The following is a 22,713-nucleotide window of genomic DNA, read 5'->3' as shown; positions in this document are numbered from 1 at the left end:
ATAACCAAAAAATTGTCATATAGTAGAAATTTTTGAATCCGATGACAATAAAAATCACTGCTCACCTTGCGGTCCGCATTGATGGAATAAATGTTGACTGACATTATCCAACTTTAGATTTCTATCCAAATACAGCTGTGTTTTCAACACCTCTAAAGGCTGCAGAAGCAGTGTGTTAAGACACCCACTGATCGCACCAGACGATAGCGCTTTCGGAACATTAGTTTTATTGTTGACAGCAACGCATTCAACAAAAACTTTTAAAAGAAAGTCTTGAGATCTTTCCGAAAGAGCAGAATTTCATCAAGTACGTTCAATTTGCGTCCAAAGTTCAATTTCTGCTTCTGCATTGTGTTGATTATACACACATTTTCAATGTTTTATGCCATCGGCACCAGTTTTAGAGTCTTTAGTTCTTAGACACTGGTCGCAAAAACTATATTACATAGGAGCTAGTTGCCTACGAAATAACAAGATTTCTCAGCCTTCCAAGGACTCTAAACTTATTAAATTTAGAGTGAAGGCATAGAAAGACTTATCATCCAACTGTGGAAGCACTCAGACAATCTTACACGTTTTTTTTGAGCAAAAGTAGAGATAAACGGAAAGTAGGTAATATACAGCAAAAAGCCAGACAAAAGCATCCAGCTAAGGAAGCCAACTGGTTACTTACGAACGGTAAAATCCTTAGTTCTGGTGCACTTTCTGTGCAAGATTCTGATGTCTGCTCAATTAATGCCGGTCATTTGGATGAGACTAGCTCTTTGAAAACGAGAAAAATGGAAAGCGTACTTAGAACACGTGAAATGTTTGGGAAAAATCGTGAATGCAAATTATAGAAAATTTTTTGAACGCTGTTGGAATAAATTTTTGAAGATTTTAGAAGAATTTTAAAGATTAAAAAAACAGCCATTTGCTAGAAATGAGGAACCAAATTTTTAACGTTACTTTTTGAGAAGTTACCCGGAGCATTATTGAAACATCTTCACTTGATGCATATAAAATTTGACGAACAGATAATCTCATTAGACGTAAAAGTTTACACACGAAAACGCTTTGTTCAAAAAGCGATAGAAAAAACTCTAAGATGCCTTTCTCAATTCATCATGCTCCAGATTTAGAAAGATCAATAATAAAACTTCTGTTAAAATTGGCTTCGACGAGTATTCTTTTCAAATGCAACAACATATTGTACTACCAGGTTGACGGCCTAGCATTGAGCGCATCTTTGGCGCTCACATTGGCTAACATTTAGATGAAATTTTTTGAAGTAAAACAAAAAGCAGAGGGTTGTAGTCCTAAAACAGGTTTGAAGAAAGATCCCATTGAGAAATGCACTGATTGTTCAAGAAAATTAGTTATTTGACACAACTCTAGAAATAGTACCCTGACTACTAAGCATCTATCAAACGAAAAGCCCTTTTCACCTGAAAAGCTGTGCAACTACTTGAGGAGTAACAACTTTCAATTCCAGGCTATTATTATCCTCTACAAACGAGAAGGGGCACCAGATATTCTTAAGGACTTGCTTACAACTGGAATCATGATCATTCAGGTAAAAAAGCATATTATCTCTCGAAGGAAACTGTATAACCATTGAAAAAGAAGCTATTGTTCAAAGCAATATACTGCCACTACTCAAGTATTAGTTTGACATGTGAGTTGGCTTGTTCGGAAAAATGTTTGCGAACAATAAATGAAGAAAAGCGAAAAAACACGCTCTTGTCGGAAGATAGTCCCTCAAAATTTCAGAAGTGGGGAAAATTGAGACAAAAGTTTCGAAAGATAATAATCAGAGATTTTAGAAAGCTCAAAAATTCGATATAAACAAATGGATCAGTTCCAAGAACTCAAAGATTTAAATCTTTGTAGCGATTGTTACATTTTGCTTAAAAACACTCATAGAGTAAAGTTGATTACATGACTACGCTAGTTATAGCGAAACCCGTTTGTCTTTAAATATAGATTTAGACTAAATAGGCTTTAATCTTTTTAAATTCTATTACGCCAAATCATTTATAAAGAGCCGACAGAAAATCATTTATGAAGTTGTTCTTAGAAATATAAAATTTTCAGAGCATCTTGAAGATTCTGGCTGCAGGTTCGATTTTTTCATGTAATAAATACTGTTACAAACAAAAGCAAACAGGACATCCTGCCACACAATTACTTGCGTACAACAGGAATCATGATCATTCAGGTAACAAAGCATATCATCTCACGAAGGAAACTGTGATTCAAGTGGTGTCTAAAAGAATACAAAGCCCTGCATCAGGAATTATCACAAAAATTGACCAACCTGGAGTTTGCGTGGAAGCCCTCGGACGACCTTACACGTTTCTTGATTCTTGAACAAAGCTAGAAAACGGCGAAAAGCCAGACAAAAGCGTCCAGCTAATGAAACTAACCGGTTATTTACTAACGGTACAGTCCGTGGTTCTAGTGAACTTTCTGTGCAAGATACTGATGTCTGCTCAAATAATGCCGGCCATTTAGATGAGATTTGCTCTTTGAAAACGAGAAAAATGGAAGGCGTACTTAGAACACGTGAAGTGTTTGGGAAAAATCGTGAAGGCAAATTATAGAACATCTTTTTGAACGCTGTTTGAATAAATTTTTGATTCCCGATTTTCCAAAGTTTCTGGTTCCGAAAACAAATCTTTTTCTGAGCAAGCGGTGCATAAGTTATACTTAAGATTGTTAACGGAAGAACTAAGGAATTTTAGAGATTGCAAAAAACATCACTTTGCTAGAAATGAGGAAACAAATTTTTAACAATACTTTTTGAGAAGTTACCCGGAGCAAACATTGAAATATCTCCACTTGATGCACATATAAATTGACGAACAGATAATCTCATCAGACGTAAAAGTTTATACACAAAAACGCCTTGTTCGAAAAACGATAGAAAAACTCTAAGATGCCATTTCTCATTTCACTACGCTCCAGATTTGGAAAGATCAACAAAAAACTTCTGTTAAAATTGGCTTTGACGAATATTCTTTTCAAATGCAACATCAAGTTGTACTACCAAGTAGACGGCCTAGCTTTGACCGCATCTTTGGCGGTCATATTGGCAAATATTTAGATGAAATTTTTTGATGAAAAACTAAAAGCAGAGGGTTGTAGTCCTAATACAGGTTTGAAGAAAGATCCCATTGAGAAATGCACTGATTGTTCAAGAAAATTAGTTATTTGACACAACACAAGAAAAAGTACCCTGACTACTAAGCATCGATCAAACGAAAAGCCCTTTTCCACCTGAAAAGCTGTGCATTTACTTGAGGAGTAACAGCTTTCGATTCCAGGCTATTATTATCCACTACAAACGAGAAGGGGCACCAGATATTCTTAAGTACATGCTTACAACTGTAATCATGATCAATCAGGTAACAAAGCGTATCATCTCACGAAGGAAACTGTGATTCACTTGGTGTCTAAGAGAGTATAAAACACTGCATCAGGAATTATCACAAGAATTGCACAACCTAGAATTTGCGTGGAAGCACTCGGACGACCTTACACGTTTCTTGAACAAAGCTAGAGGTAAACTGAAAGTAGGTGATAAACAGTGAAAAGCCAGACAAAAGCGTCTAGCTAAAGAAGCCAACCGGTTACTTACGGACGGTACTGTCCGTAGTTCTGGTGAACTTCCTGTGTGAGATGCTGATGTCTGCTACAGTAGAGCCGGTCATCTGACTAAATAGACTATATTCTTTTTTAATTCTATTACGCCAGTTCATTCATAAAGAGCCGACCGAAAAGCAATTATGAAGATGTTCTTAAAAATATAAAATTTTGAGAGCATCATGAGGATTCTGGCTGCAGGTTCCTTTTTTTCATGTAATAAATACTATCATATAGAAAATATGGAGTAGTTCTGGTGCACTTTCTGTGCAAGATACTGATGTCTGCTCAAATAATGCCGGTCGTTTGGATGAGATTTGCTTTTTGAAAACGAGAGAAATGGAAGGCGTACTTAGAACACGTGAAGTGTTTGGGAAAAATCGTGAAGGCAAATTAAGGAACATTTTTTGGAACGCTGTTCGAATAAATTTTTGATTCCCGTTGTTCCAAAGTTTCTTGTTCCGAAAACAGATCTTTTTCTGATCAAGCGGTGCATAGGTTCCACTTAAGATTGTTAACGGAAGAACTAAGGAATTTTAGAGATAGCAAAAAAACAGCACCTTGCTAGAAATGAGGAAACAAATTTTTAACGCTACTTTTTGAGAAGTTACCCAGAGCAAACATTGAAACATCTCCACTTGATGCACATATAAATTGACAAACAGATAGTCTCATTAGACGTAAAAGTTAATAAACAGAAACGCCTTGTTCGAAAAGCGATAGAAAAAACTCTAATATGCTTTCTCTCAATTCACCACGCTCCAGATTTAGAAAGATCAACAATAAAAATTCTGTTAAAATTGGTTTTGACGACTACTCTTTTTAAACTAAACATTAAACTTTACTACCAAGTTGACGGCCTAGCATTGAGCGCATCTTTGGTGGTCACCGAGGCAAACATTTAGATGAAATCGTTCGAAGAAACACTAAAAGCAGAGGTTTTGAAAAATCCCAGTGAGAAATGCCCTGATTGTTCAAGAAAATTAGTTTGATATAGTAAAGTAGTTGAATGTGAACTCTGCGGAAAATGGTTTCATGCGAAGTACCAGAAAATAAGCAATGAAGAATAAAATATAATGGTGGAAATCGATTGGGTCTCTAGCCACTGCAACAAATTACCAAATACTGAACTCAAATTAGAGAGCAGGATATGTTGACGCAAAAAGAGGAAGCCAAGAATTGCTCAAAAAGTTAAAGCATTGCTCAATAATTTTCAGTTTACATTAGAGAATGTAGAAGCAAACCGCAAATTGGCCTCTCTTGACATGAATATATGGGTAAGCAAGGAAAGTAAAATTTCATGCAAAAGGTACCGTAAGCTTACTGATACTTCTACATTTATAGTTTTTCGTAGTTGTTCCCCCTTGCAAAACAAGAGAAATAAGGTGCAAGGCAATGTGCATAGGCTTTTCCGTTGCACGAGCGACTGGAAAAATTTTGATGAGGCACTTGAAACAAATCAGGATTTTTTTTGTAAAAACCAGTACCCTAACAGTTGGACTGCAAAAATTGTGAACGATGCTCTCGAAACTTTTGTGATAGGGGAACAAAAAGCCTCAAATACCAAGTAAAAATCTATTTCATTGGCAAAAAATAGTCGAGAGGAAATCTCCACCATTTTAATGCAATACAGAGGTAATTTAAGCGTGCACTTGAAAGAAATTACAGAAGAAACTCCGCTCAAGTCAAAATTCGAAGAAAATCTGAAATCCCACGTGGTTTATGAAATTTATACAGTGGATCTGAATCCACTTATATCGGCCAGACTTGCCATTATATTACCACGAGAACAACAGAGCACCAGAGACTTGATTTTCCGGTCGGACAGCTTGTTAGCTTTTGCTGCGGTTTGTCAAAGGTTTTTGATTGGCGAATCATTGACCAGTACAGCAACACTGAAAAATTGATTATCGTGGAGGCATTGCACATAAGGCAGCGGAATCCGAAGTTGAACACCTGCGACGAATACCAGGGTCGGGAGCTGACACTCAAGTGAAAAAAATGTTCGAGGAAAAACTGTTCGTGAAAATATATGAAGTAAAGGGAAAAAACACACTATTGTTTGAAGATTTGAAGATAGTCCCTCGATATTTCAAAAATGAGAAAAAAACCGGCGACAAATTTCGAAAGATCAAAATCGTAGATTTTCGAAAATCCGAAAATTCAATTTAAACAAGTGGTTCAATTCCAAGAACTCAAAAATGGAATCTTTTTAGTGAATGTTACATTTTGTTTAAAAACACTCATAGAGTAAAATTGATAACTTGACGATGCTAGTAATAGCGAAAACGATCATTTTTTAATTTAAAATTAGACTAATTGGTCTTTAACTTTTTTTTATTTCTACTTTAATTTCCTGAAAGATCTTCTACTTTTTAGCAGCATAGTGTCAGGAAAGTACGATGTCGACTTGCGCAACCATTAAGTTATTCAATGGGCCGGAAGAAGATCAAGGATTATACTGCCAAAAATTCGATTTGAAGCGCAGCGTCTAAAAGAAAATAAATTTTTTCGAAAACAATAACTTGAAAAGAAGACTTCTAGAATTATTATGAAATATTAAATGACAACTTGCCTAAAAGTAAGCTCTATTATTGAATCTTTTTGTGTCTGTAACAAAAATGTTGTGCTACTTCTTCGTTAAAATTCGCGGACTTTTAATCGACGAGAAACTGTCGCAAAGCCATATTAATTATAAGAAAAATATTCAACTGTTGTGATAAACAAATCGATCTACACTGTCCTGTGTCTAGAACACATCTATCTAACTGTTGCGATGAACCTGTCAAGTATTTCAGGGGAGTGCTTGGGCGACACGTTGTTCTCAAATTATTGGAACAATGGAAAAAATTATCAACCAACAATGCCTCTTAGTTTGCAAAAAAACTTAGTCTCGAGGGAAAATGACTTCGATGCTGGAAGCCTTCAACTCGTCGAGTGCACTTGTGTGGATAAAGACAATCGATGTGTTCTATGGACACTAGTTGGGCTACCGAATAAAATCCCCATAGACTTGTTGACTTGATCTTTTCACTCTGGATTTTGCTCAGCTAAACCGGCAACAGAAGAATTCGATTCTTCGAAAGAAGTTTAATCGCAAGCCTCAACTGGTGCCTTTCATCCTGTTGCGTTAGAGCAATACGGTAGGAGGGATAATAGACGAATCTCTGGAGTGGTTGAAGAATAAAAACAAAGATGTGTGCCAAAAAGTTGACTTCTGCTGGGCCAGCGAGTGGTCAATAATGATGAAGTGACACCACTAAGAGGTAAGGTCATCTACTATATTAGACAAAAAGAAGAGGCTGCGAGGGTGAGTAGTGTATATGAAAAAATAATCGTGTATCTGAAATCATCTGATAAACTTGAATTCACCAACTTGTTTAAACTATAGGAATGGGTGGCTCGCTGTTTGATTAGTGTTTTAACCAGCGTTTTTGAAGTTGGATCCGCCAAAGGTGCAATGTGTTTCAAACAGCCAAAAACAAGCTTAACAATAAATTGAAGGCTTCTGTGTTTTACGCTAACCTCATAAGATCACTAGAGAAAATTTTGGACGAATTAAAACAAATCATCATAATCGATAAAAATGACAACGCCATTGCTATGTGTCTTTCGGAAAACTGGTTGCCGTCTGATTTTCTTTTCAACCTCAATAATTTATCCGGATATAAATTGGTATTTTCAGAAAGCACGAATAAAAGCAACGGTGTTGCTAATTATGTTGACGCAACGGTAGTATATGAAGTCATATATGTAGTATACCAAGCGATCTCTGTTTCACTTCACCAACTATTCGATGTCTTAATACCAAAATGTAATACTTTGCTGTATCTACAAATCACCATCCACTAACTACCATGATTTTCTAAACGGTTTTGAATTACTACTTAGATGTCTACAATAGCTTGACCTAAAATTTATTATATTTGTTGATTTCAACATAGATTTAATTCAAAATTCTAAATTTGTTGACGAATACTATGCAATAATTACACAAAATGGTTTCACTCAACGCCTAGAATTTTCCTACGAGAGTAACAAATACCACCACATCATTAACTGATCACGTGCTTTTTAATGAAGTAGTTAATTCCGTTGGATGTTGTGTTAATTTTCCAAGCATTACTGATCATTATGCAATTAATACAAGTTTTGAGTGGTCAACTAAAAATGAAGTTAAAAAAATGACACTCAAACGGTACTCATTTTTAACAATATGAATGCCCTAAATGATTTCTGGAACCTACTGGCATCTAAGATGACTAGTTCTTATTATAATGATTGCCCTTGAAATGTACAAAGAACCCTATTAAAATTATTAAAAAATCCGATAGACGAAACTGCTGTAATAGAAACAAAAACGAATAAAACATAAAATGTCCGTGGGTAAACAATAGTTTAAAAAATTTTATTAGAAAAAGGAAAAAAACTTGGTCGAGTGCCCTAATTCTAAAATACAAACTAAATATGTAATGCTTACAAATAAATAAACAAACTTCTTCGCTTAAATAGAAAACAGTGTCTTCATAGAAAACAGTGTCAAAAAATCGAAAGACTATTAAACTGTAAGCGATCGTTTTATAAAAAAGTTGAGCTCAATTAATGAAAAAAGCATAGATGATCTAATATTGATTGAAAATTAACAGGGAACTACCATTGAAAGTGATCACGAAGCTGCTGATTGTTTTAATTGATACTTTTTTTCCATTGCTAAGAAAATAAATAGCTCGATAGAAACACCAATAAATATAGTTAACATAATTTCAGCAATTAACAGAAAGTCTATTTATCTTTCCTTTTTACCTATACAGAAGTTTTCAATTTTTTGCAAAGCTTTGATGTTAAAAAAGCCACTGGTTTGGATAGAATTCCTAATAAGGTTCTAATACAGTGTGCAAATACTTTTGCGTATCCTGTCTCGTACTTAGTTTGTCTGTCCTACATAAAAAGTATTTTTGTCTGACTGCTTGAAACATGCAAATGTTTGTCCAATACACGGAAGAATTATCGACCCATATCAGTGCTTTGTACATTGAGCAACATTTTTGAAATGGCAATGTTCAACTGTCTCTATAACTCTCTAATGAGTGAAAATGTGTTAAATAAAAAGTAATTTGATTACCAATCAAAAGCTTTACATTTGATGCCCTGATTAAACGTGCATAGAGCCTTTGTTTTGTACAAAGGAAATTTACCTGGTGAACTTTACTTGACATTAAGAAAGCGTTTGACGCTAATAATCATCTTAAACATCTTCAAAAACTTTCTAAATACGGTGTTAGAGGAGTTACATTGGAATTGTTTAAATCCGATTTGACAACTAGAACCAATGGCAGAAAATTAGGCAATTGCCTATCTCAAGTAGAGGTCATCCTATTTGGCGTACCACAGGGTTCTGCTTTAGGACCACTGTTAATTGTTCTTTAGATAAATTATTTGTCTATAAGTTTTGACAAATTAGATCCGTATATGTTCGCAGATGACCTAAATCTGCTTTATGAGTCCATTTTTCTTAAATACTTATGCTTTGAATGATGAGCTCAATCAGATTGCATCCTGGTTTGGGGTAAATAAGCTGTGTTTGAGTTCTTCTAAAACACAAATGATAAATATTTCCAGTCTTAGTCTTGTTGTCACTCTGAGCGGAAAGACTTTACATCAAATTGAATGTGTAAAATATCTATGTGTTTTGCCTGATCGTGAATTCAAATATGATTGTCATATAAAAAAAGTTGTTAAAAAGATTTCGCATCAATTTTTTTTCTTAAGCGATTGAAAAATGTGTCATAAATCATTTTTGGCTTGTTTATTATAAAAGCCATATACAGCATATAAAGTTGACTGGTTTGTTACAGTATGGATGCACCTCAAAAAACAAATTGAATCGATTAAACGTACTTCAGAAAAAAATTTTACGCAAAATTTACTATACAGGCCGATGTGAAGACTTTAATCAGTATTTTTCGAAGAGTAATGTGCTATCCATATACGAACTATACCTAAAAGAGCTCATAAAGTACACTTTGATCTATGTCAAAACTAGCAAAGTAACTGGAAAACCTTCTAGCAATAATACATTTTGTTTTACAAGATCAAACACAGCAGGTAAACTTAAAGTACTTAAAAATAAAAACAATGCTCAAAAAATCTCAAGTACAGACGTCTGGCTCTTTACAATTTTTTGTTAAATTAAAACGCAAAACGGCCCCCTAATTATTAATTTATCTGATTTTGCAGTTAAGAAATTAACAGTCTATATAATGAATAGAATAATTATAAATAAAAATGTTTTTGAAAGACTTGTTGTTGTTGTTGATTGTGATTTACAGCTTGCGCTGAAGGAAATTGATCCCAGATGGTTCACTACACAGAGTCATTCCAGTTTTGGCGGCAGTTGTGGCAGTCACAATATAGTGCCCATGTGCAGCTGTTTGAGTAGCAGAATCTGGCTCCAAACTGTTTCCACATAAAATTCGGGAGAAGGCGCTTCAGACCCACTAGAGAGATGAAGTCCACGTCCTGGGGAGGCAAATTTGCGAACAGTGATTTTCTAAACAGGAGATACCGGCGCGATTTTTCTGTTTGTAGTGGATTAATCCTGATTTTTTAAATCTCCTATTCTAGATTTGTTCCTTTCGCATACTTCTATTTCTTAATCGGTTAAGTTGTTCTTTCGCAGCAGCTTTGACAAATACAGAAGATATTTAAGTTGTAGGAACATGTTCAAAGACAAGAGCTGGAAAAACTGAAACAGCTCGTGATAAGACTTACTAAAGTCAGCAGCAGCCCATTTTTGAACTCGGTACTGAAAATTTTCTAGACTTTTCATTTGGCTCTATTTGCTGACCGGCATTACGAAGCAAACGTGAGTATTGGTAAAACTATTGACTTGTACATGTCAATCTTTACTTTTGATTTTACTCCAAATGCCAGGTTTCTTTTGATTTGTTTTGCTTTAGAAGTCCGGAATTCAATGTGCAGAGAAAATCTCATTTCATTGAATGGTTAAGACCAGGTCTTTCATTGCGGAAGTTTGTTCGATCTCTTCACCTAGACAGAAACTTTTGCTGTGACCACGAAAAACCAACTGTTTACACTTGTCAGCAGCAAAAGTCACTTTGTTCGATTCAACTCAAATCGAGACATTGTTCAGATTGTTGTGGATGTTGGTCTGAGTATTGCCTACAGAGAGTATCTTCAGATCATCTGCGTACATCAAAGGTGTGCTGAATGTCAGCACGCCAAGCAAGTCGTTAATGAAAATACAGAAAAGCAAGGGAACTAAGTTGGAACCCTGGGGTACAGCACTAGTTACTGGCTTCACTGAGGACCGATAGTGATCTGCACTAACGTATTGCTTTCTGTTTTTGAGATAGTCGATTAGGAGTTCTAGAAGACAGACACCAACTCCATTTTCTGCCAATTTTTTGAGCAGTTCACAATAAGGTAAGGTGTCGAAAGTTTTAGAAAAATCTGTGTAAAAGGCTCAAATTTCAGAATTTGTTTTTTTGTCAAAAGTTTCATAATTTTTATTCAGGAACGACAAGATGTTGTCGACCAATGATTTGTTTTTCAGAAAACCATAAACCATGCTGCCTTTTTGAAATGAAATTAGAAAAGTATTCGTAGAGCGCTAGGAAGATACATTGTTCCAGTAATTTACTAATTATGTTTAGTAGCGTTATACGTCTCTTGTTTGAGACAAGCTTTTGGGACAAGCATTCTTTGACACAAGTACTGGAGAGGCAGCTCCTATTTTCTAGTCGTCAGGAAGTTTTTTAGCTCGCATAATATTACGGAAGAATTTGGATAATGTTTTTGATAGAACAGGTGGCAGACCATCTGGTCCTCGCAATTTACTAACATCCAGATCAGTGATAATCTTCTCGATAGTAACTGCTGAAACATCAAAATGGCCTTTTTCAGTAAAATTTGTGTCTATGTCTGCAACAAATAAACTAATTTTTGTCGCAAATACAGAAAGAAAATAATTATTCAGTAACTTGACTCGTTCAGGGCCACTTTTTGCAACAATTTTTGAATGCTGTAGTTCGCTTGGCAGACAATTTTGCTTTTTCAGATTTTAAAATGTTTGAATATTGCTTGAGGGTCTCGTGAGCTCAGGAAATTTTCTTGATATTAGCAGCAATTTTCCTCCTTTATACTAATCAGTTGGTTCTCTAACTTGCGTACATTTGATGATCTTTGTTCAGTAGATTTACCTTTTAGTAGTTGCTTTTTGTATGTTTTCTTATCATCAAGTTAAATGTCTCGGGAGTTATCCATGGTGGTAGACCTTGCCTATGAAAAGTCCGTTGGGGCACAAATTCAAGCAACATTTTATCCACGTATTTGTAAAACTCGAGACACATGTTGTTAATATTGGAGAAAAAAGTAAACTCTAGGGGGTGGTTTAAAATTTTTGTACCGATACTGTCAAAGTCGGCTCTGGAAAAGCTAAAATATTTTTTGATAGGGTGCTTCGTTTCGTATGTGGTTAAATCAAAAGATATTGAGACAGCTTTGTGATGAGGAACATCAAAAAGGGAATCAAATGTATGATCTTTGGCAACTATGGGAATGCGGTTTCTGATGAAGACTAGATCCAAGACATTTTCGGTTCTGGTCTTGAAGTTAACAGTCTGGGTAAAATTATTTTCTTCAAACATATTTGTTACATTTGACTCGTACTGATCTTGACTCTCAAAAATTGACCAGTTAGTGTTTTGTAGATTAAAGTCGCCACAGATAACACGGGGTAATTCAATTGAATTAGTGGTTCCAAAGACAGGAAAAATTGATTAAAATCTGGGGGACAACGATAATCAGCAACTTTGGTGGGTTGTAAAGAAGACAGAGTAAGAACTCGTAGCCGGGAGTAGATATTTTGATCACAAGGAGCTGTCAGGTAGAATTCTAATATCTCTTGATGCTGAACTAGAACTTAGAAATGCGATGAGATAGCCACCGTGATTGGAGTAGTTCTTGAATGATTTCCTGTACAAATTGAGTTTTTGGTAATTTTCAAGCATCAAATCTTCGTCTGCTGTGGTTTCTGTGATTCAGGTTTCATTTATTATTAGAATCAATTATTATTATTATTGGAATTAGTAAATTGAAACGCTCCTTGTCTAGCAGCATTTGCAAATTTCCCGCGCCTTTTAAAGTTGAGAAGACTAGTAGCGTTTATCAGTAGTGCAATTATGGTTGTTTGTCATTTATTTTGGAGTGGAGTGATCATGTAACCTAAAATTTTTTTGAGATGTATGGTAAATATTCACTATTTGCCCCCAAGGGCACAAGCATGCAGCCTCTTGGCTTTGGAGGGTCCCATTCGGTGCTATATTTTGAATTTTGTAAGATCATTTTGTAAAACTTTTGGTTCTGCATCGGAGAAATTCAATTCATGCACTCATTCATTCAGTTTGTTAACTGAAAATACAAAATACTGCGCTTGGGCGGTTAAAACAGTAGCTGCCTCAATCGTCCAATTCACAATTCAGTACTCGTGAGCCCGAGCCATATGATGACCGGCCCTAATTCTTGACTGGAATCTAATTCTCATTGACAGCCCAATATATATTGATAAAAATATTTAATGCACAGTGTTGTGAGAAATTTCACAAGGGATGCGCCCTTTACCAACCCGTTTTTCCGACAATCCTATGTATCAATGCATAATAATTATTATTATTATAATTATTATTATTATTATTATTAGTAGTAGTAGTAGTAGTAGTAGTAGTAGTAGTAGTAGTAGTAGTAGAAGTAGTAGTAGTAGTATTAGTAGTAGTAGTAGTAGTAGTAGTAGTAGTAGTAGTAGTAGTAGTAGTAGTAGTAGTAGTAGTAGTAGTAGTAGTAGTAGTAGTAGTAGTAGCAGTAGTAGTAGTAGTAGTAGTAGTAGTAGTAGTAGTAGTAGTAGTAGTAGTAGTAGTAGTAGTAGTAGTAGTAGTAGTAGTAGTAGTAAACACAAGATGGCCGGAAGCTCAGATTGAAAAGCTTAGCGGAGGCTAAGCCAGCGTTGGTAGCTTCACAACAACAATCTGCAGTAGCGGATTTAGAGTCGCTAGAAAATGAGAGTGGGTCAGCGGTGGCTGATCAAGAGTCTTTAAGATGTCAGAACTGTCAGCGGCAATTCAGTACAGTTACCGGACGCAAAGTGCACCAAACAAGATTCTGCAAAGCCGGTTTGTCAAAGAATGTCGTCGACAAGTCAAAGTTCGAGCAACTAGAGGCGAGCCTCACCTGTGACAAGTGTGAAAGGAAGTTCAAAACAGTCAATGGCCGAAAAGTTCACCAATCGAGATACTGTGGCAAACCTAAAGCAGCTGCCACACGCGTGTTTTCCTGCAAAGTACAAGATGTTATCGGAAACGAGTTTGAAAACATAGAAGCGTTCAAGTATCTCGGATCATATGTCAGCCTCAAGCATGGAGACCTCCAGGAAGTCAATTGCAAACTTGCAGAAGGTAGACAACGGTTTGCTAACTTCCAAAATCTCTGGAAGAGCAAGCAGCTCAGCGTGCACCTCAAGTGCAATTTGTACAAAGCACTCGTTTTATCAGCCGTGCTGTACAGCTCAGAGACTTGGACTCTTTCGAAATTAATGGAGAGAAAACTTGAGAGTTTCCACTGTGGTTGTCTTCGGAGAATTCTACGTGTGTCATATATGGAGAAAGCAACGAACGAAGAAATTATGTCAAGATCACGAATGCCCCAACTATCCACGATGATCATGCTCAAACGGATAAAATGGTACGGACACATCCAGAGAATGGAACCAGGAAGATTAGCCCGCAGTGCCTTCGATTGGGACCCGCCCGATCAATACGCCCATGCCAGACGCGCTCCTGGGGGGCAACGGAAAACGTGGATGAGTCAAATCGAAGGAGACTGTGTACGAAACAAAGTATCGTTCACCAGATTGCAGGAGAAAGCAGCAACCGGGTCAAAGAATGCCTTCAACAATTTCGTCGTACAGCACTTCACAGAATAACCAAACAAATAACTCTTCTTGTTTTGTTTGTATTTGTATTTGTATTTGTATTTGTTGCCAACCGTGCCTTTATTTCATATTTGGAATTAAAGTGTTGAAACAGTAGTAGTAGTAGTAGTAGTAGTAGTAGTAGTAGTAGTAGTAGTAGTAGTAGTAGTAGTAGTAGTAGTAGTAGTAGTAGTAGTAGTAGTAGTAGTAGTAGTAGTAGTAGTAGTAGTAGTAGTAGTAGTAGTAGTAGTAGTAGTAGTAGTAGTAGTAGTAGTAGTAGTAGTAGTAGTAGTAGTAGTAGTAGTAGTAGTAGTAGTAGTAGTAGTAGTAGTAGTAGTAGCAGTAATAGTAGTTGTAGGAGAGGCTATAGCGTCTCGCCCTTGGTTGTTTAACCATTTCATTTATCATCTAGCACAAGTTTTTTAAGGGGGTTACAGCTTCCAAAGTTGCACAAGACTCTCCAGCTGCAGCTGTCAAGTTCATTGTAGCGTCTGTGAAAAAATGTCAAGTACATTTGCGTCAGAAGTTTCTTGCTCAGTGGTTTGTCAGTCGTTTGTCTCACTATGTTGTATGGTCTCGTTACTCGGATCAAGCAATTTTCGTCGCATTTTCTCAGTCTGTGTTTTGGAACTTCAAATTCTTTCTTTTTTCTCGTTTTTATTGATTTAAAGCTGGGCATCGTCAAACTATTGATGTTGTAGTTTCCATTTATGACATATAGAAGAAACATGAGCTAATGCAGTTCCAAGTAAATGGAGATGGGGTGTATATTGAGTCGGGTCAGTCGTGTGCTGTAGTCGTCCCTTGAACTGCATATCCATTTTGTGGCTTTTTTTTGTACTCTCTCGAGTGCCTTGGACTCAAGTTTGGAGGGGTACCACACCTGAGATGCTTAGGTGAATACTGGTACAACATAACCAATAAAAGCATTTGGTAGGCAGGTTTGCGATGGGTGCAATGTTTCTCTTTAGTGCATAGAAGGATCTCCAGCCCTTGCTAACTCGTTTTTGGAAGTTTTCAGCCCAAGATAAGTTTGAACACATGATTTCCCCAAGATCTTTTTGGTTTTTCGCAATTTCTAGACAATGATTTTTTCAGTGGTTGGGGTTTCGCCTCTGATTGACAGGATTTTGCTTTTGTTCAGGTTAAGGATCATATCGTTTTCGTTGTTCCATTGTTGAATGGATTTGGTTGCTTGATCAGCTTATTGGAGACTTCAGGTTATAACTTTGAAGTCATCAGCGTATCCAAATATCGGTGTTTTGTACGCAGTTGGGTAAGGTCACCCTGTAGTACGGCACTGGTGACCTTGGACGTTTCAGACTTCTGTTGTCCAATTTTAACCTTTTGTTTTGCGTCTGTGAGATAGCTTGCGAGCAGTTTCAATGATTTCCTACCAATTCCTATGTCTCCCAGCTTGTATATGAGTTTTTGGCGGGTAACCTTATCGAAAGCTTTGAAAAAGTTGTTATATAAGGCGAAGATTTCTCCGCATTCTTTGTTGTCCATGCGGTGGAAAGTCTCATCTAGAAAGACTACTAGTTGCAAGACTACTGCTCGTGCTTGTCGAAAGCCGTATTGTTCGTCTCTGAGTTGGCGTGCGATCAGGGGGTAAATCCTGGCGAAGAGAATATTCTCAAAGACCTTGGACACGTTTTTGAGTAAGCTGATTGGACTGTATTGTGATATGTCTGCGCGGTCGTTTTCTTTGTATACTGGTGTGATCTCAGAGATCTTCCAGCGGGAAATTTACCTTTGTTTAGGCAGGTTTGGAAGACTGGTTCAAGGGATTTTGCTAACGATGGTGTGTTTCTTAAAATGATGATACCAATGTCATCTAGTCAACAAGCTTTGGTTATCTGGAGGCCACACAGGGTTTCTTCGATTTCGTTTTCGAAGATGGTAAAGTAATTGAGCTTTGATTTTGGGTATGCTTCTTCTTGCTGTATTTGCCTTTTGTCGAAGAGGACACTGGAGAAAAAGTCGTTGAACAAACTGCAATTCTCGGTGTCGGTATTTGCAATTGTCTTCTTGAATTGTCCGTTTGCAGTGATGGTGAGGTACATTTCGTCAGGGAGTTGTTTTGTCTTGTGGAGAGAATTGAGGTATTTTTGCAAGTCGGACATACGTTTTCCTTTGAAGAGTGTTTCTTCGTATGGAGTTTGGTCTTTTAACATCCGGTCTTTGATGGCTTTTTCTTTCCTTTTCATTTTCAAGAGGAGAGACAGATTCGGTTTTCGTTCATATTTCCTGTTCATGGTGTTCAGCGTTTTGATTTGGTGGGAGGGGTTACCCAGGGTGGAAGTTGGGGTCGGTGATAGTTAACCTGGGGGATGTGGTTGTCGATGATCTCTTGGAACCAATTGTACCATTGCATCACTAGTTCATCAATGCTTCTATAACAGTATGGCGTGAATGGATGTAAGTGTTCATTTTTTGCCAGTCGGTTTTTTGATACTCATGTTGGATTTTGGGTGGCGGTGGCTTGGTGGATATGTCTGTCGATATGGTGATTTGGAATGGTCGGTGGTCGGAGCATCGCTTTCCGTTAACAGAGTACACTGCTTCGAATTTTGTATCTATTTGGGCGATTTCGATGCTTTCAGATGACTGCGTGAGCAATACATTTAAGGGTGGTTTGTCTCCATGTGGTATGGTTTCTTGTAAGTTCATTTCGTCAAGATTGCGGACCACATTTTCCTCCTACTTGTCGGACGTCATGCTCTCTCAATCAGCTGTGTCAAGGTTAAGATCACCAGTGATGACAATCGTGGATTCTTGTTCTGCTGCTGTTCCCTTTAGTTCGTTTAGAAAGGCTTCGAGATCGTTTTTTCTGGCTCTATGGACTGTTTTTCGGTGGGTTGTATATGCAGCAAAGTTTTGTTGGTCTTGGTCTTTTAGGTAGTTCAACTGCGGCGAGTTCAATGTCTTTTTCTTTCGGCTCTGACCAGATGTTTACTCTTTTGTGTGGCAGGTCTTTGATTGCAATTAGGACTCCTCCATGTATTGTTTTGTGGTTGCACGATGGTCTGTCCTTCCTATGGATTTCGTATCCGCGGAGGAAGAGGGCTTCATCCGGTATGTCATCGGTCAGCCAGGTATCGGTGAGGCAAGTGATGTCAATTGTAAGTAGCTGCTAACTCCTGAAGGCGTTTCACTGTGAGTCGCGTAATCCGGGGACTAATCCGACCGATTACAATCGTCTGTTCTTGAAGGTTACATCCTAGAACGATTCAAATGCCGTTGAAGTTGGTATCTGTTTTTGGCCGCTTTAACTTTTATAAAATTTGAACAGAATCAAAATTGTCTATCAGAATAACAGATTTATGTTCTTCAAGTTTTTCAGTGAGATTTGCTGTATAATTCAATCTACTATTTCAAAGCTTAGTTCCGTGATCGTATGCGTGCGTTGGCGAATACACAGCAACAACAAAAAGCGGAAGCCTGTTTGTCAATGCTAGCAATTTTCAGATTCAAACTATTTGAACTATGCCTAAAAATAAAGGAAAAGGAGGTAAAAACAGAAGGCGAGGAAAGAACGAAAATGAGCCAGTCAAAAGAGAGCTCATATATGCTACGCATGACCAAGCATATGCAAAGGTAAGCTGGAAGACGTTAGTCTGAAACTGGGTCTAAGTATGAGACAGTCTGTATATGAGATCCAGTATTGAAGCATCGCTAATTTCGCTTCACATCCATTTTTATGGCTTAATGAATTTACTTTGATCATGAAATTGCGAATTTTTAAGAGCAAGAAGTATTGAAGGTAAATGGCGCAGATTACGTTTAGGTAACTCAAATGCTGGGAAATGGTCGACTGCTGGCAGAAGATTTAGGCGACTCTGGCAAGAGAAGGCTGTGTCACATACGAGGAAAACTTCGAAAGAAAGTCTGGATCAATGCTGGAGATATTATTCTATTAAGTTAGTGCTCTTCCGAATACATCTACTTTAAGCATCAGAGTCTCTATTTCTCTTTTATGCTAAGGTTATCCCGACTGCTTTTAGAATCCTTAAAAAAGGGGTATTATCCACCTAATGGGCGTAACAGTGAGCCCTCCACTATGAAACATCACAGCAGCGTATTTAAAACTACCAAAAATACCCATCCTCCTATATATTAAACGAGTGAGCACTAAAATGGACAAATTTTTTACATGTTTAAGGGGCCTCTCGAAGCGCATATTTAAAAGTCGCATTGAGCAGCATGGTTAAGCGAACATATCGAGAGAGGCCAATGACCTAAAACGCTCAAAGTAGATGTGTGAGAATCGAACCTGGGACAAAAAACGTATTCAGTTACAGTAACCCCGAGGCTATGAGGGCTTGAAAATATACCCTCAGTGGGAGGATTTACTGTCCTGGATACTACGTGATTTTTAAATGCTCTCGAACGAGTCTGAAGTATTTATTGTAAACGTGTGTTTCTCAAAAGTTAAGCTTCACAGGTTATGCGCTTTTCTGGAAAACTCTTAGGACAAATTTAAGTTTTATCACGCTTTACTGTTTGATTTTTGCGTGATCTAAAATGCTGTCAACCTAAAATAGTTTTAATGATCAGTAAATGCGATTGTGAGAAACGGTTTTATGTAGTGGTCATAGCGCAGTTAGTAAGATGGAGGACTGTTAATTCTGCGCTTTTCTAGAAAACTCGGATTTTTTTCTGATCTCAAATGCTGTCAATCTGAAATGATCCATTGCTCCCGAGCGAAGTCTGAAATGTTTTTTTTGTAAACGTGCTTTTTTTAACAAAGTTTTAGTTTTACAGATTCTGCGCTGTTTTAAAACAATCTTAGCTTTCAACTAAGTTTTTTCACGCTTAAGGTTTTGATTTTTGCGTGATCTCCAATGCTCTCCAATCTGAAGTTTGTTTATTGATACTGTCGTAGCGCTTGTGATAATTAGTGGTCAGAAGTTATGGCGCAGTTGGTAAGAAGGACTGCTATTCTGAGGGTCGAGGGTTCGAACCTTTGTCGGGTACCTTCCCTTTTGTAGACATAAAAATTTCTAGTTAACACCATGCCGCCTGTTAATTGAGAGCAGTTCTTGCGATGCGAGTCGATTTATGTTTCTGTGTGTTTGGGGGATGAAAAATGGTAATCCTATATATTACACACGTTTAGCCTAATTGTTGTGATAAACTTATTAAATACTCTCCAAGTGCACCCGGGAGGCTATTTAATTATGTTTCAGCCCTTGATTGTTGTTAAATACTGTGGTTTCAGTGGCCGGACTTTGTTTGGGTAGCCCCAGTTACCGGGGATTTCAGATTCCGGCGGAAGATATTATACGAGAATTATCTACGATTCAATATTTGGTATCAAGCAAATATCAAAGGAATGATCTACTGGTTGTACTCCTAGCTTTACTGCAGAACTATCTGCGCTGGACAGAATTACGGCCGTTGAGGAAAAACTCGATTGTGTTGATTCTTTGATCCGCGAGACAATGCTACGCAATGAGATAGAGTTGATAAAGAAACCGAAATTTCCTTTTCTAAAAGCTGCAAAAGCGGACCCGGAAAGAATCGAAACGACAGCTCATCCAGTTATCACAGTGCGACAGTAAACAAAAAGAGAAAGGCGGATGATTTTGAATTTGAAACTACAGAGAAAAGAAAGATCACCTAAGGAGGTAAAAACTGGAACGAACACCAATCCAGCAGTCATCAAGGGTGTCAAAAAGTCCAGCAGTCATCAAGGGTGTCAAGAAGCCCCCGAAGCCTCGTCATTTATATGTAGGTCGATTGAGTCAGAACATAACAGCATCAGAAATGGAGGAGTTCTGTGTAGAAAAGAACGTCGAATTACTTCATATTCACCAAATTTCACAGTCAGAAGCTCACCTGAAAGCCTTCCATTGTGTATTTAAGTTTGATGAAGAGAAAGTTGAGTTACCTGATTTCTGGCCTGAAAATGTCACGGTGTCAAGATTTTACCTGAATCAAGACGCCCGTGATTGGCTAAAAAAGTGGATCAAAATTGACTACTAGCCAGTCCTCCATTAAAACAAAGATCGACGAAACAAAAATCTACAGAACTAAATTTTTGTCTACATAACGCACGCTCTGTCAGGAACAAAACGAGATATAAATGCCCTCTTGGAAGTAAACGAAATTAGTTTGGGAGTATTTATAGAATCGTGGATTACGAACAACTCAGATGACGATTTTATTCTAAAGCAGTGTTGTCCCCCGGGGTTTCTTTTCTATAGTGCACCAAGGGTGAATAAAAGAGGAGGTGGGATTTGCCTCTTTTACAGATATGATCTCCATTTGGAAAATTTGAAAAGTTTACCTCTGAATTTTTTGAATGCTGTTATGCCACTTTAACTGTTGGGGCTACCATTTATTTAGTAAGCGCTGTTTATCGACCACCTTGATTAAATGTTAAATCTTTCATTGATCACTTTGCTATTCTTTTTGAAGAGAAAAGGCTGCAATTCGACAAGATTGTTCTGCTGGGTGATTTTAACATTTCATTGAATGTAAATAACGATGCATCAAAAATTTGGAACTCATTTTTTGAAGATTTCGGCCTGACTAAGTACGTCTCCGAGAAAACGCATAGAAGTGGTGGGATTCTTGACCATGTTATTGCGTCAAACAATATTTCAACTAATATTAAATCGAATAGCTTTATTACTTCTTCGGACCATTCGATTATTTGTTTCTCGCTCAGCAGTGTGAAACAACGCAAATCTCAACGACGTTTGATGTATAGAAATTGGAAGAAATTTTACTCTGAAGGTTTTATTAAATTATTGAAGTCGTGCTTAAAGTTTGATGTTGCCTCAAGTATTGATGAAGCATGGGATATTTATCTAAGGTTTGATAATATTTTGGATTTCGTTCTACCACTCAAAATAAAAACATTAACTAATCATCAATGACCATTCTTTGACGACGAGCTTTTGAGATTGAAACGAAAGAAGAGAAAAGCAGAGCGTAAATACAGAAAGTCGGAAACATCTGTACTGAAATCTGAATATGAAAATGTTAACCATATGTATTTTGAAAAATTCTTAGAGAAGCGTAGATTATACATTGAGAATGCGTTGATGGAAAATTGTAGCCGTAAAAAGTTTGCTACCTTAAAATTGTTTCTTTGTCAAGATGTAGAACAGCTCCCGAAATATGAAAACAAAAACATCTTGCAAACGACTTCAACGAGTTCTTTATATCTAAAGTGGAAAGTATTATTGCATCGATTCCCACTGCGATAGGTCCTGAAGTTCTGAAAACTGAAGTTAACTCAATGAATTCGCTCACAGAGTTGTCGATGAGTCAGTTTAGAGATTTGATTTCGGCGTCGTCAAACAGTACATCTCCACTGGACATCATTCCGACACATCTTGTAAAGTCATTTCCAGAATATTATTTTCTTGACCTCCTGAAACTTCTTAATCTTTCGCTGAAGGCGGGATGTTTCCCCCAGTCCTATAAAATGGCCATTGTTAAGTCCCACTTGAAGAAAGCAAATTCTGATAATGAAGATTTTTCAAGTGATCGACCTATCTCAAACCCAAGTTACATTTCAAAACTATTAGAACGTGCAAATACGTGATCACTTCAAAAATAATATTCTTCAGCAAATACCAAAGCGCCTAGAAGAAGTTTTCTACAGAAACAGTGCCGGTTAAGGTGATGAATGATTTGCTCCTCAATTTAGATAGGATAAAAATTTCTAGTTAACACCATGCCGCCTGTTAATTGAGAGCAGTTCTTGCGATGCGAGTTGATTTATGTTTCTGTGTGTTTGGGGGATGAAAAATGGTAATCCTATATATTACACGCGTTTAGCCTAATTGTTGTGATAAACTTATTAAATACTCTCCAAGTGCACTCGGGAGGCTATTTAATTATGTTTCAGCCCTTGATTGTTGTTAAATACTGTGGTTTCAGTGGCCGGACTTTGTTTGGGTAGCCCCAGTTACCGGGGATTTCAGATTCCGGCGGAAGATATTATACGAGAATTATCTACGATTCCATATTTGGTATCAAGCAAATATCAAAGGAATGATCTACTGGTTGTACTCCTAGCTTTACTGCAGAACTATCTGCGCTGGACAGAATTACGGCCGTTGAGGAAAAACTCGATTGTG

The 22,713-nt window shown here is 37.2% G+C and overlaps 1 protein-coding gene across 1 annotated transcript in view; it reads left to right on the top strand.

The window, feature by feature from the left end:
• The first annotated feature begins 498 nt into the window (after nt 1-498).
• Nucleotides 499-22,713, top strand: part of LOC142349269 (uncharacterized) — a 35,755-nt gene continuing 13,540 nt past the window's right edge. The window contains exons 1-3 of the mRNA XM_075400717.1: nt 499-512; nt 18,081-18,211; nt 18,402-18,534. Coding sequence (XP_075256832.1) covers nt 18,101-18,211; nt 18,402-18,534 — 244 coding nt within the window. The 5' untranslated portion in view covers nt 499-512; nt 18,081-18,100. The remainder of the gene's footprint in view (nt 513-18,080; nt 18,212-18,401; nt 18,535-22,713) is intronic.

Source organism: Convolutriloba macropyga, chromosome 11 (assembly GCF_964194025.1).
Source record: "Convolutriloba macropyga chromosome 11, txConMacr16.3, whole genome shotgun sequence".
Classification (NCBI taxonomy): Eukaryota; Metazoa; Xenacoelomorpha; order Acoela; family Convolutidae; genus Convolutriloba; species Convolutriloba macropyga.
The sequence above is the reverse complement of the archived record's forward strand: the minus strand, read 5'-3'. Positions and strand labels throughout refer to the sequence as shown.